Source organism: Rousettus aegyptiacus, unplaced genomic scaffold (assembly GCF_014176215.1).
Source record: "Rousettus aegyptiacus isolate mRouAeg1 unplaced genomic scaffold, mRouAeg1.p scaffold_m13_p_1, whole genome shotgun sequence".
NCBI classification, from domain to species: Eukaryota; Metazoa; Chordata; class Mammalia; order Chiroptera; family Pteropodidae; genus Rousettus; species Rousettus aegyptiacus.
In genome coordinates, this window is record NW_023416284.1 from 50,995,564 (window position 1) to 51,010,433 (window position 14,870).

Genomic DNA, 14,870 nt, shown 5'->3' on the forward strand with positions numbered 1-14,870 from the left:
TAATATTACAACTCATTAAATTAAAATGTCACTTTAAATTTGTACAGCTATAAATATATGAAGATATTGAAATCTAGTTGAGATGTGAAATGTTTATATGATTTCAAAGTACATCCTTACAAAATATTTATTAATTACAAAAAGAAAAAATAATAATTTTGTAGTAGAAACCCCTGTCAGACACTACCTTAATCAAGAGATCAAAATTAACAACACAGCAATGGGACAAATCAAAATGTGATGGCATATAACACAGCATCACTTCTGTGATACTTCTTACCAAAGATGCATATCTTAATTCGATCATTAGTAAACCTCATATAAAACCAAATTGAAGAACATTCTGCAAAATAACTGGTTTGTCATCTTCAAAAACGTCAAGGTCATAAAATCCAAGTAGACACAAAGAAATTATTCCAGATTTAAGGAAATTAAAGAAATGATAACTAAGTGCAGTGTGTGATTCCAAAGTGGATCTTTTTAGCTAAAAAGAACATTATTGAGCTAATTGGCAAAACTTGAATGGAGGCTGAGAGTAGATGGTGCGATCAAATGGTTATACTGTGGGATTGTTTTTATTTTAGGAACATGCTAAAGTATTTGGGAGATGATGGGCATCAGATTGGCAACTTATTCTCAAATGGTTCAGGAAAAATAATTTTACCATTATTGCAAACTTTATTTTGAGATTGTTTCAAAATAAAAAGTTTATATATATGTATTCACTCTAGTCATTTGATTTCCTAGGTCTTTGCACATGTCCCTACCTTAAGCCTAGTCCTGTCTCCAGAAGCCCCCTCGCCTAAGGAACCCATGCTTGTCCTTCATCTCCTCTGTGTTGGGAGGGTGCCCTTTAAAGTATGAACCTGACTCCCAGGCATCGAAATTTACTTGTACATGTCTACTTTTCAGTTTACTCCTAAAAATGGAATCCGTGTCAATCACACTCATACCTGTGTCCTTAGCACTTAGCATAGCACCTGGCATTGTGCTTGACAATCATGGAGAGAGGGAAAGAGATGAGGTCATAGGTATACATTTGAAGATTATTTCTGGAGTCAATAGAGCTAAGTGTTCTGGAAAAGCAGGAATTTGGATACTGTCTAGCCTAGGTGTCAGCTGTGGCTGTGTGATCCTGGACAAGGCTTAGACTCTCTGAGCCTGGTTTTTTTCACCTGTAAAATGGGTTGTTAGGTGGAGCAAATGTAATAAAATTTGTAAGGCACCTAGTAGAGTGAGTCCCTGGCACTTAGCAGGTCCATAGCAAAGTTTAGTTTCCCCTTTCTCTTAACAAATAAGAATAAAATCCATCAAAGAAGACTAGAAGTTTAGAACTCCAAGTTATATCCTGACTTCATTATAACCTTGATATATGAACTTAAATAAGTTATTTCACCTCACAAGGCTTTACTTTCCTTCTTGGTAAAATGAAAGATAGGAAAATGGAAGAGTGAAGAGTCAGCTTTTTGACCATAATGGTACCAAGATCTCAGAGCTCTAAAATTTCAAATGCTTTCCTTTATTTGGATGATAATGAGTACAAAAGGTGAAGTATGAAAAAGATTTTGCTATGTTTAAAGGATGTGTCTCAGTTTTAACAGTCAAGACATGCAAAGTTCATCTCTTACTGGACTGTATAATTGACTCATTTATACCTGTTTAAAGTATAGGTAAATTGAGCAGTGGTAGTGGTATTAGGTTACTGTTGAGCATATTAATAATTTATGAGCCATCAAGGAATTAACACACATTTCCAGATCTCACTGCATTTTTCCTTATTCATAATTCTTTGCCTAATTGCTTTTTCCTTTAAAAATGGGGGAGTTGAGACTTGGATATTTGCCTAATGGCTCAAACAGAGCCATGACCCATTGCCAAGTCTTTCAGTCCTTTTATAGTCTGGGGACATTTGCCATTGAAAGAAAGCTGATGGGTTTGATTTTCCTGAAAGAGATATTTTGCACTGACCTCTGACCCTATTAAATACTTTGGCCATTGCCCAGTCATCCAAATGGGAGTAATAAATTTGCTTTAATTTAGAACTTTATCAAGTGGGGAATATTGACAAAGACAAAATAATGTTTTGAAAAGAGCCAGAATGAAATCATGAATAAATAAATACATTGAACTTAGCTGTTAAATTAATAAATGCTTATTCGTGAGTCTGACTGGACTATTTCAGAGTTAGGCCAAAGGTGATCCCATTTCCAATAGAGTCACTTTAGGCCAGAGAAAGACATTGCGAATCATAGAAGGGCATTTATCCCTCTGACAGATTTGTTTTAAATAGATCTATTTGTTTTCAGTTAAATGCCAAAAGGAACAGTCAGATGACTCTAGTAGCTTATTCTCTGGCTAGACATTCATTTTCCTTGTGTAAATACTTCTATTAGAGATCTCAGTGGACTGCTTCTCTACCTTTGCTTTGGATTAGTCCCTCAGATTAGTGTCAAAGGACTGGAATTCTGGCTGGATGTTACCTGTGTTTCCTTTTGAGTGAAAGAAGTGACTCTAAACTTGAATACATTCCTCTCAAGGATGGGGGATAATGGTGCAAATGGCATTAATCCTTGTGCTAATATTCTTATGTAAGTAACATCATTTTGACAGATGGCAAAAAGATCCAATAAACCACAAAGCATATTTGCAAAACCTCGAGGGCTTGGAAGATATTGCCTTATGCAAAGTCCAAATGGCTAAATCTTCCAGGTTACAGGTAGCCTGAGGGTATTTTCAGCTGCATAAAAACTAATTGGACCAACCTGAATGGAAGAAAATTTTGCCAAAAGTCTTTACTCACACTAGTTTTCTGTTCAACATGGTCAGCTCATGTTTAGGAAGATGAATCCATACATGCAGCTTAGAAAGCCTTGCACAAGATCAGAGAGTTGAGGGGAATCATAACCACCTCATTTAGAAGTTTAGTGTGTGTCTCATGTTTTTGATGTTGCTGCACGGAGATATGTAAGCCATTGTTAGACAGGGAAAGTATAGTTTTTTAAAAAGATCTAACAAAGTAAGACATGAGAAAACTGATTCTGCTTTCTCTATAATGGTGAGGGATATTTCTCTATGAGGAAGTTAGTGTTCGTCTTTATATGCAAAGGGTCCAGAGCTCAGTAACTCATAACTAATTCAGCAAGCTCCCCAAATGGTAACAGACCAACATTTTGACATGTGCTGCTATTAAAGGTGGTGTGGTTTATAAGAAAGAGCATGGACTGGAAGTTTGGAGACCTTTCATTCAAGTTCTGGCCCCGCCTTTTACTAGCTCTATGAGTTTAAGCAGGTTATTCAAACTTTCTGAGCCTAACTTTCAGCCCACATAGAATGGAGGTAAAATTAATGCCTTCCCAGACCCTCATTTTTATCTCATAAAGTAAAAATGCTTTAAGCTAATAAATAGAAAAGTATGTGCAAGCTGTAAAGCTCTCTGCAAATCTAAGAAATTATTATCATTATGGTAGAACTTAATGCTCTATGTCTCTTTATTTTTTATGATTGTTTTAATTTTATTCTTGCTTTCAAGCCATGGAGGCTATATATATTCGATATAATTCACCAAATCAAAATGCCCAGCTCTGCAAAAGCCACACTTGGAAAAATGTGATAAAAATGGTTCCTTTTTTGGACGGTATGCCCATCTGAAGTCTTCTTTGGAATGTAATTCAGTCAGAAGCAAATATGGCATGAGCAAATATTCTGAAAATTCATCTTATACCACAGCCAAAACCATGATTCATCGCTCCAATACCAAAAGCACTTGGCAGGCTGTATGTTGGAAGCCACGGTACTGGCTGCTTTTCAGGCTCTAAATGGGGCCATGTGGACTCATTGTGGCACTGCCTGTTACCACCCTCTGGAGAGACAGCACCAGAATTCCTCGGAGTCTCCTCAGACAGTATTTTCCTTATTTCCTGTAGGACCTTGCTGAACAATATATCCTTCTGGATTAATAGATAACATACTGTTTTAGGAGTTTTCCCTATCCCTCAGGCATTGCAGCATGAATATTCTACATTTATCTTATGCAAAAACCCTTGTGAAATGGGTCCAATTTTCCAGTACCAACCTTACACAACCTGTCATTCAAATCCCTAATAATGGGTTTATGTGAAAGTGATTTCTCCACACTTTCCTTTGCTTCATCTTACATGGCAGTGTGGTTCTTCCTTTGAAATAGAGCACCAAAGGAAATGGTTCCTTCAGGCAAATCGCACAGTTCAGTTACTATTTCAAACGTATATAGAAAAAAAGCTACAAACATCACCATGAGTCATATTGGTAATGTATACCCAGGTATGCTGTGGCATGTATGTGAAAATCAGGCATTTATTCCTAGCCAAATGTCAGACACTTCAGATAAGGAAGATAAAAATCTTCTAAGTGGGAACTGTGGAATCTCACTCTGCCTTTCCAACACATCAAAGCTGGTTTCACAAAGACAACCTGTTCATGAATATCTTCTAAAGAACCAGAGAATGTAAGAACTGGGATGTCATGTCACATGACCTCTGGGCGGACACCTGTATCCATCTACAGCACCCAGGGCCACGAGGTGCTCCAGTCACAGCTCAAACACTTGAAGAATGGGATGGTACTCACTTCCAAAACAACTCAGTCTATTTCTGGGCTATTCTAATTTTAGGAAATGTGGTGTTTTATTTTAACTATTCCCAATGTCTAAGGCTCAACTTAACCCTGTGGATAATATCACCTACCTGAAGTTTGTGTCAGTTCTGGATGTCAACCAGTGGCAATCCAATCATACCATTTGTCTGGCACAGCTCTCCCCTTCTTACTTATAAATCAATCAGGAGAAGCCGTGCCCAGCATCTGCAAGAATCCAGATGGATGTTCTAGGCTATGGATTTCCCCTTTAAATTTATCCTCACCAAAAAGGAATAAAGCAAATCTAGCATGTTTTTTTTTCTTACTGAACCCGTGGTAGCTTCTAGTAATGTCCTTTTTTTTTTTTTTTTTTTTTGCCATGTACAGAAAAACTCTGTTTTAATATATATTTTTAAAGTTTTGCCTAGAATGTACATTAACCCACCAGTTTAGTTGGTAGACTCTGCCTTACTCCTGTTTTGAAGAACTGAAGCCATATTAGGGATACATTCTGTCTTCTAGCATTTTCTCCCATCTTCATAGCTCTTCTGGAATCTTGCATACATATTTATTTACTTCTCATTGGACATTTTTTGCTTAATGTGCTTGTCATGAGCTCTGTTATCTCTGCGTTCACTTCCATGAAAATAGCCACATAATTTAGTTTTGAACGCCCTTGTTGTCTTTGGTCAGGCTTCATGATGTCCATTTACAGACCATGTGACTATTTGCAAACATGGTAGTCTGTGCTGACGAGCCATGGCCTGAATGGCATGCACACACACAAATACAAATTATATATGTGGATTTGGGTGTGAGTTGTCCAAATTAGCAGACAGTCTGCTAAGTAGTCTATACCCATAAAGCATGGATTGAGAAGCAAGAAATATTTTTTTCAATTTTGGTTCTACTCTTCTTTCTGGATAAATTATTTATTCCCTAGTGCACCTTGATAAGAGACAATGACTGATGGTTATGATTATCTTTACATATATGTCACAGAGGTTTTATGAACCACAGCCTAAACTAGCTGAAACTTATTTAGCACTAAACTAATATAGATAGATAGATAGATAGATAGATAGATAGATAGATAGATAATAGATAGATAGATAGATAGATATAGATACATTGCAACAGTATGCAACAACTAACCTAAAGACTATCTTATTCTCTTTTAAAGAGAAAATTTCATTTCACTCTCATAAAAAGTATACATGAAAGTACTTGTATTATATATTATTCATACACATGCCTCCAAATGATATATATCACCCTTTTAGCATAAAGAAGTCTACCTAGTAAATAGTAATTTTGAAACACTGCAAAATTGGGTGTCATCCTTACCTGCCATTAGTTCATATTTACCGTCATTGAATTCATGGGGCAGCTGCATCACTGGAAATGCCTATTTTCACTGACCACAATTTCAGCAAACAGAGGTCCTGGTGTTTCTTTTAAACTCTGGGCTTCTGTGAAACTTCTGCTGAAGTCTGGATGCACATGGGTTGAGGACAACTAGTTCCATTGATCAGGGTCTGGTTTCTTTTGCTTTGCCTGATTTGAGCGTGCTTAGCTTCCATCTGTCATCCTAGAACAGCGTCCTGAACAGCCAGCCTATATGGTATCTCTTGGGCAGGAAGGTTAAATCTCCAGGCACGAATTGCATTCAGCAACTGAATAAATAAGACAGCTTGGAGATGGGCTTTTATTCATAGGAAACCAGATAGCCTTTTTGATGATAAAATATTTATTCTCTATTATCTTGTTGTTGCCTAGACTACTGTGTATAGCACATTTCTTAAAAGGAGCTAGAGTGCTAAAGAGGTTACAAGTATTTGTGAGGTGTATTTTATTTTGAAAAATACCTTGAATGACATTCTATTGCCCAGAACTGAGTGTGGTTTGCCATTTAATGTTGATCAAGATCACAGAATGTCCCACTTTAAGTCAATACTTTTTCTTATTCCTTTTAGTCATTGCTTCTAAGAAACAACGTCTTTACCTTATAGCTTAAGAATGTGAGACCACACATGCAGTCATTTTTAAGGCAACTAAGTGAATTAATCAATGTGAACAAATGTGGGCTTTTAGAACAATCTAACTTCTCCAAGCGAACATTTTGTAATAACTTTTTTTAACACACTTTCATTATTTTACCTATCTGTGAAGTACCCACTAAGCCCTGTGGAAGATCCAAAGATGTTATACAGGATCTCCGATCCTCAGGGGTTCTCTGTTGAGTGGGGTTCACTATGTTGCACATACAGATGGTTCTGTACCAAGGTCGAGTCTGATAAGCACTGTGGTAGGAGTCCAAAGTACTAGTGGCATAGGGAATTTCAACAGATTTTCCAGGAGGACTTTGAGGAAACGCTGCCTTCAAGTTAGACCTTAATGAATAATAAAAGTAGGTAACATTGAATGTTTACTAAATGCCAGCATTGTTCAAAGGACTTTAAACTTATTCTTTTTACTCTCATGTCCTTGAACCCTTCAAGCTCCTTCCGGACCCGGAGCTTTTGCATTTGTTAATTCTGCTTAAAATGCTTAATTAATCCCGTTTAGCTGAACCCTTGTCCCGCCTTCACCTGTGACTGGCTCCTCTCTCATTCTTTTTAAATTCATGAGCTAAGTCTTGTAATTCCCATTGTACAGTTGCATAAACTGAGGCATAGAGCAGTTAAATAAATTTGCCAAAAGTCACAGAGCTAGTAAGTCAGGATTCATATTTAAAGAGTCTGGTACGAAAATGTTCATTCTTAATCATAACATTATCTCGCTCCCTGTCAGTGATAAAATAATACCACCAAGTGGATTCAAGTAACGGGAGCAGCTCAGCTATAACCATGGAGTAGGGGAAATGCAAGTAGGATTGGATCACAGAGGGCTGTTAACATTGGCCTGAGAAACTGCAGTGGAGAGCAAGGGAGTGCCCTCGTAAGATTTTTGTCACAGGAAGACATTATGGAATGGCAGATTGAATGACTGAAGAGAAGGACATTATTTAGGGAACTATTAATTAAACCAATCAAAAACTATTTTTTTTGAGCTTCTCCTATGTGCCAAGCACTGTTCTTAGTGTCAAATACATAGCAGGGAGTAAGAGAGACACGATAGACAAGACTTGCAGCCTCATCGTATGAAAGAATACGAACAACATATAAGTACATGGATAAATAAGCACGATAATTTTATATAGTTCTGAAGGAAAGAAATACGTTGATGTGATGTGATAGAAAGTGACTATAGGTAGGGGAATGGCCGCTTTGGAATGATGGTCAGGAAAGACCTTTTGGAGGAGGTAACATGCCAAGTAAGGCCTGAATGAGAGAGGAGCCAGTCATGAGTGAAGGTGGGACAAGGGTTCAGCCAAACAGGATTCATTAAGCATTTTAAGCAGAATTAACAAATGCAAAAGCTCTGGGTTGGGAAGGAGCTTGGAGGGTTCAAGGACAAAAAAGAATGCCAAAAAGAATTTCTTAGCAAAAGCTGGGGTGAGGGGTACATGTAGAGGCCTTGTAGGTGAGGGTAAAGCATTTGCATTTTATTCTAAATTAACTGAGGAGCTATTTGAAGGTTTTAAATAGGTGAAAGGCTTAATCTGCTTTATATTTTGAAAAGATCACTCTAGATAATATATGGAGAATGGATAATAAGGAGATAGGAGTGAAAGCAGGCAGATCAATTAGGAGCCAAATTGCAGAGGTCCAGATAAGAAAGAAATTGATTATATGGCCTACACCTTGAAGGAAGAGAGACCTGGATGGATTAAAGTTACGTTTTGCAGACAGAGCTAAAAAGAGTTAAATTAGGTGACAGATGTGAAAAAAAGAAAGGTACCAAGGACGATTCCAAGAATTTTGGTTCACGTACCAGAATGATGTGGTGCCAATAATTGAGATGAAGAGAACTAGCTAGGAGATGGGATCTTAAGAGTTCTGCTATGGACAGAGGGCAGTTTGGGGGGTAACTAGGGGTGGCCTCTTTGAGGATGCTAAAGTACGGATGAGACAGATGGATCTGAGATTACAGATATATAATTAACTGACCAATGTGATTAGCTATTAGAGTGAAGGTTTTGATAACTTCAGGTTTTGATTCTGAAGAGGTACAAAGGAAGCAATACCATTAACTAAAATGGTAAAAGAGTAGGAGGCGTTTGGGGAAAAGAAGGATTAATAACGCTCTGAAATCAGGAAGAAAAACCCCATTTGAACAGTGGATAGGTGCACAGGCTTTGGAATCCAAAAGACTTGGATTTGAATCCTAGATGAGCCGTTTAGCAAACATTTGTAACAAGTTACTTATTTACTCCAGCCTCAGTTTTCTAACGTGTAAAATGGGAGCAATGACTTGGTAATGGTAAGAGAGTGATAAGAGATAATATATAAATGATTTATACATGGGAATCATGCAATAAGTACTGTTATCATTATCTCTTATATGTACTACAATAATAGCAATATAATAATACATTTTGAGAGGTGTTTTACATATATTGATTATTACTAAGATAATAATGCTCTAGTTATTAGTTCCTTTTAAGTAAGGTTTGCAAGTGTGCATGTGTGTGTGTGTGTATATACATATATATACATATATACACATAATATATATGTGATATATATATATATTTTTAACACCTATTCCTAGATGGTCTCCCATCTAAGTATTAACCAGGCCTGACCCTGCTTAGCTCCAAGATAAGATGAGATCAAGCATGTTCATCGTGGCATGGCTATAGACAGTTTGCAAGTATATTAGCATGGATGCTCCTTGTTATATTCAATGCTCCTTGTTATATTCAATCATCAAAACAAATTCAAAATTATTTTTGTAATTTTCCCATTTTACAGATAAATAAACTGAGGCTCAGAAAGGGTGATGTGCCCATGGTTACACAGCTAGGAATGGTAGCCTACTTGGAAGAGCCAGGACTCACACCTAGATCTGACTTACTCTGAATACAGGAGCCCCCTCTTATCCATGGAAGATACCTTCTAAGACCTTCAGTAAAATGCCTAAAATCACAGATAGAACTGAACCCTATAGACACTATGTTTTTTCCTGTGTGTGTGTGTGTGTGTGTGTGTGTGTATATATATATTTATGATAAAGGTTAAACTGCTCTTGTGCCTTGGTGCCATTATGAAGTAAAACAAAGGTTACTTAAACACAAGCCCTGCAATACTATGACAGTTGATGTGATAACTAAGACAGCTACTAAGTGGCTAAAGAGCGGGTAGCATATGCAGAGTGGATCTGCTGGACAAAGAGATGCTTCACATCCTGGGCAGGACTGAGTGTGATGGAGCAAGATTTCATCACACTACTCAAAATGACATGCAATTTAAAACTCATGAATTGTTTATTTCTGGAATTTTCCATTTAATATTTACCTGCTGCAGGTGACTATGGGTAACTGAAACTGTGGAAAGTAAAAACATAGATATTGAAGAACTACTGTAATTATGAACTCTTCAATTAGTTGCTCATAAGATTAAAAAAAAAAAAAAAAAAAAAAACCTTTGTATCATTTTGCCAATTCTCTGGGGTCTATGCTGAGTGAATAAATCTGTTTTATAAAAATGTTCTTAGCAAACCACCACCGTGGTTTTCACATTGTGAAACTGTATGTCTCATGGAATTTTCCAGTGCTGGACAATGTTCCTCTCAAGGCCTGTCTTTAGAGGAGATGAAGAGAAGTCTTCAGTTCTCACCCATTGACAAATATGGTAAGTGTATACCTCCTTCAGATTGATTAAGGAAACTGCCCCGGGAAAGTGATAGTTATTTGATAATAAAGGAGAAAAAAATTCTATTTTGTAATAACTGGAAATGAAGGATGTTTATAAAATATTATAAAGATGAAAACTTTGACCCTATAAATTGTATAATTTTACATTTACCTTTGAGGTTAACAATATGTGTATGTGTGTGCATAAGTGTGTAAGTGTATGTGCAAGCAGACAGGAGCATGTGCACACTTGGACAGAAAGGACAACTCTTCTTATGAAAATAATCTCCTATATCTTGTAACATTTCCAATGCCTTATTGAGCTCACTGCTCTGAGCCCCACACACAGGTATGTAGGGAAGGAGGAGAAAAATGAGATGAGTTTCCACAATTACATCACACGCTAGGGAAATACTTCCCTTTAAGCAGGTACTCAAGGGTAAAGTGTAAACCTGGCCATTTCTTCAAAAAGTTGAACAGGAAATGAGGGTATCATTGATGGAATCCATTTTGCATAGGACTACTTTTAAAAGAATTAATAAAGGTCTTTGAAATAGTTAACGATTCTATACAGGCCCCGGAAAGCCAGAGGATGGGCAATGGCGCTTATCATTAGCTGCCATATTAATGTGTTAGGTCTGTGATGTTCTTTTTCCAACCTCTAAGCCTGAAAGGCTCTACACTTAATTGGAACTTTCGCACAGTGGGCTCATTTATTCATGGAAACTTTCTTTGACAATATGGAGAACTGAAAAAAAAAAAAAAACATATGTCAGTTAAAGAGATCGGATTTATTACAAGAACTGGGTTAGGGGAAGAACAAATTGGACGATGAGCTCCTACTTCTCTGATTTAGAGGCAATAGAGCCTGGAGACCTTCAGCTTTGGGATCCTCGACAAGGCACCTCATCTGCAGAGTATCAGCAGAGGAAGCTTTTAAGAAACAAAGAGAGAAAAAAATTTGTTCTAGATAGATGCAGACAAGCTACTCTGGAGCATTAAAGAAAGGAAACTTTGTGCTTCTGACTCCCAATACGTGTCTAGAATGCAGCCGAGTGCTTTTTATTTTCAGCTTTACAACATAATTGATCAGTCCAGTAACAGGGGAAAATGTGCTCCAGTGTCACGTCATTATATTTTTTATAGATATAATATCGTTTTCTCAAACCTTTACAGATGCGACTGTACAACCACAAAATATATTCAGAGGGCACCCTTTGAAATGAGTGCTTTGACCAAAAGTCTTTCTTTTCATGGTGGGGTTTCAAGATGAAGCATTTCTTTTACTTCAATGATCTGTTTCTTAAAGGAATAGTACTTTGAGCAGAATTCCTCAAGATGGAGAAGACAAAGTAATGCAATAGTACAAAACAGGTTTTTCTGTGCATATCTGTACCAAGGGTAGAAGAAAACATTAGGGGATCTGGATGGAGTGAAAGTCCTAATGGACAAAGAACGTGTATTTAATATCTCCCACTAGGAACATCCCATTATGTACAAGAAAGAACCCTTTAATTGCCCTCAAATTCTATCTCATTAACCAGTTGTGTTATAACAGCAACTTTATGAACTGTTTCTTCTTCCCCTCACCCCCCAAAGAGCAGGGCTAGAAAATGGAGATAAAATTAAGTACATAGTTATTTTCTCTGTATTTGGGACCTTTCACTTTCCTAAAGTAACAAAATGTGCAGATATGATTCAGTCTTTTTCTAAAGCCGGCGGTCAGATTTCTCTTACGTCCTTCTTAAGCTGAGTGGCTACCGAAGTACAACACATCTACCCTTCAACTCTGGCAATGATGGCATCAATAATAAATGTCGGCATCCATGCCCTGCTGATTTTGCTAAACCTTCCCGAAGGAGAGCCTGCTCACACTGGAGGGATGTGTGCTCACAGTCAGATTTCCATGGAGTCCTGTGGAGAGAGAGGCATGGAGGATCATAAGCCAGTAAAATCACATGTGCTACATCAGAAGCTTGATTATAATAATGAAGGGATTACGACCTTATTAAAGCATCTCTGTATGCCTGAAATTAAGTTGTAGTTTCAGGCTGGACAACAGGAAATATTTTTGCTTTAGGATGGAGGAAAAGTATTGTATTTGAGTCCACCCAGAATTAGGATTTAGTGATGTGTATCCTGCTTGCCCTCCTCCCAGCCTCCCCTATTTCCTCAGATCCAACCCGGACCAGCCCCACTAAAAGTGCATGAGAGAGAGGATGTTCAGCAATACCAGCAGCAGTGCCATTTCTTCTCAGGAGAGTTTGTGTGCTGCCTAAGAGATTCTGGCAGACCCCTTTCTTATGAAAATAAATATGCCTCTCCAACTGCATATTGCTAGATGTCATGATGAAAATGTAGATGGCTGAGTTAGTTCCGAAAACTCAGCTATCAAAGGGGAGCAAAAAAACAGCAATAGCTATTGACAAATGTGCCCATTTTCACAGAAGCAATGAACAGCTTCCTTACTCAGAGGGGAAGAGTAACTGCTTCCCTGCACATGTCCCGTGTTCTCCAAGAGAACGGCTGGAGCCTGAGCCACTAGCTCCATTCTCTGCACGTACCCAGGGCTATGGCTTCAAATGAGCATCAAATGCCAGTGGTATTTGGAGCTCAGCATTGATGTGCACCTAAAAATTGATCTCTGGTGGAGGAGAAAAACAACTAGAGCCAACCTGCTATAAAGAATGGTTCTTTTCTTTGTCTCTGTTATCTCTTACCTTCCTTTGTAAGCCATCATTTGTTTAGCACTCACTATGTGTCAGACACTGAACTAATTATCGTATGTGTGTTACCAACCTTATGAATAAGTACAACTGTTTCTCCCATTTACAGATGAAGATAGACATTGAGGCTTAGAAAGGTTAAGTTGATGAAAATCTCAGAACCAGTAAGTAGTGAAGCCAGGATTTAAACCCAGATTTGCTCAACACGAAAGCCCATGTTTTTAGCCATCATGATATACCACCTTCCCGAACTGTAAACTTCTTTGCTTCAAACTTAGCATGTCACCTGGCCAGCATGGGTCCAAATCAGACAGCCATCATTTATGTTCCTCTGATCTCAGCTCTCTGTTTTCACTTAAAATTTTATTTTTGTTTTACAACTCCTTGCCAGCAACTGTTGTCCAGATCCTGTGTTCACATGAGCCAGGAGAAGCTGCTTTGGCAGCTGTGCATTGTACTGGGTGAGGCTGGTGAAGAAAAATGGGGAGATGGACTGAAAGGCCCGTAAGTAACAGCTGAACTTCTTTTCTCATGCAGGCTATGTGTCTGATCCCATGAGTCCGATGCATTTTCATTCTTGCCGGAATAGTGGCAGCTTTGAGGACAGCAGCTGACAGCATTCCGCATGCACCTAAGGAGAGTTTTCCCCGAGTCTGACAGCAACACTTCCAACCATGGCAGACTTGCTTTCAATTATAATATTTTAACCCCTAAGGTCTCCTTAAATGTGCTTGTTTATACTGCTCTTGTTTAATTCCCAGCTCCAAGTTGGGCTTTGGTTTTGTGGCTAAGGAATGAAATGCAAAAGAACTAAGACAAAATGTATTTGAAAAATTGGTTTGAATTTTGTAAACAAACAAACAAAAAAAACAAATTTACATTTTTACTTGGAGATGAGGCCTAAGATTGTGATGGGCACTTAACAAGTATTATGTTTTCCTAGACTGAATTATGTGGACTTGTACTCGAGAGCCGTGGGTTTGATTTCTTAGAATATTGTTAATTTTCTTGTCTCATTAAGTTACTTCTAGTGTCCAGCACTGTGATTAAAGATTCTTTGGTGGCATACAAAATTGATTCAGAAGCGAATTTCATTACAACAAGACTTCTACTGAGCATACCTTCTTTCAGACATATTGGTAGAAAGAAGTCATGACTTTCAGATCAAGGAGTTTGCAAAAATATGTACTTCATTATTTAACCTCCTTTCTACATCATACCAAGTGATCTATGCACTGCTTGGGTAAGCTGTTGCTGTCAGCACCTAGTATTTGTACAGTTATAAAACTGGCCCACAAATGCATACCTGCCATTCATACCAGGGTCTGGCACGGTGCACTAGGAGGCTATCAGAGGTAACTACTGACTTCAGAAAAATGAGAAATCTACCCTCCATTCTCATTCCAACCAGGAAGATAGGAATGAGTCCACTAAATAAGATAATTTTGTCATTGAAATACAGACTTGGAAAAATCAGGCAGGAAATCATGAAAATCCAGTGTGATAATTACTGCTTTCATCTCAGTAAGTGAAATAAAATTAGTAGATTGGGTATCCTCTAAATCAAGGTTTCTAGATCTCAGCACTATCGACATGTTGGAGGGGGTTGTCCTGTGCATTATGCAATGTTTAACAGCTTCCTGGTTGCCAGTGACAGCTCCCCCAAGTCAGACAATCAGAAATGTCTCTGGATGTTTCTAAATGTGCCCTGGGAGATTAAATTGCCCCAGGGTGAAAACCACTACTCTAAATCCTGAGAGGACAACTAGGGGCCTGACGAGCAGTGGAAAGAA

General features: G+C 37.9%; 1 protein-coding gene across 3 annotated transcripts in view; it reads left to right on the forward strand.

The window, feature by feature from the left end:
* The window catches only part of LOC107511005 (serine/threonine-protein kinase TNNI3K), a 256,099-nt gene extending 241,502 nt beyond the window's left edge, over positions 1 to 14,597 (forward strand). For 2 of the 3 annotated variants that reach the window (XM_016145058.2, XM_016145065.2), the window contains 2 exons: positions 10,270 to 10,349; positions 13,615 to 14,597. In XM_016145058.2, the coding sequence (XP_016000544.2) occupies positions 10,270 to 10,349; positions 13,615 to 13,691 (157 nt within the window). In that variant the 3' untranslated portion in view covers positions 13,692 to 14,597. The other variant, XM_016145059.2, reaches the window with a different exon arrangement.
* Positions 14,598 to 14,870: the final 273 nt, after the last annotated feature.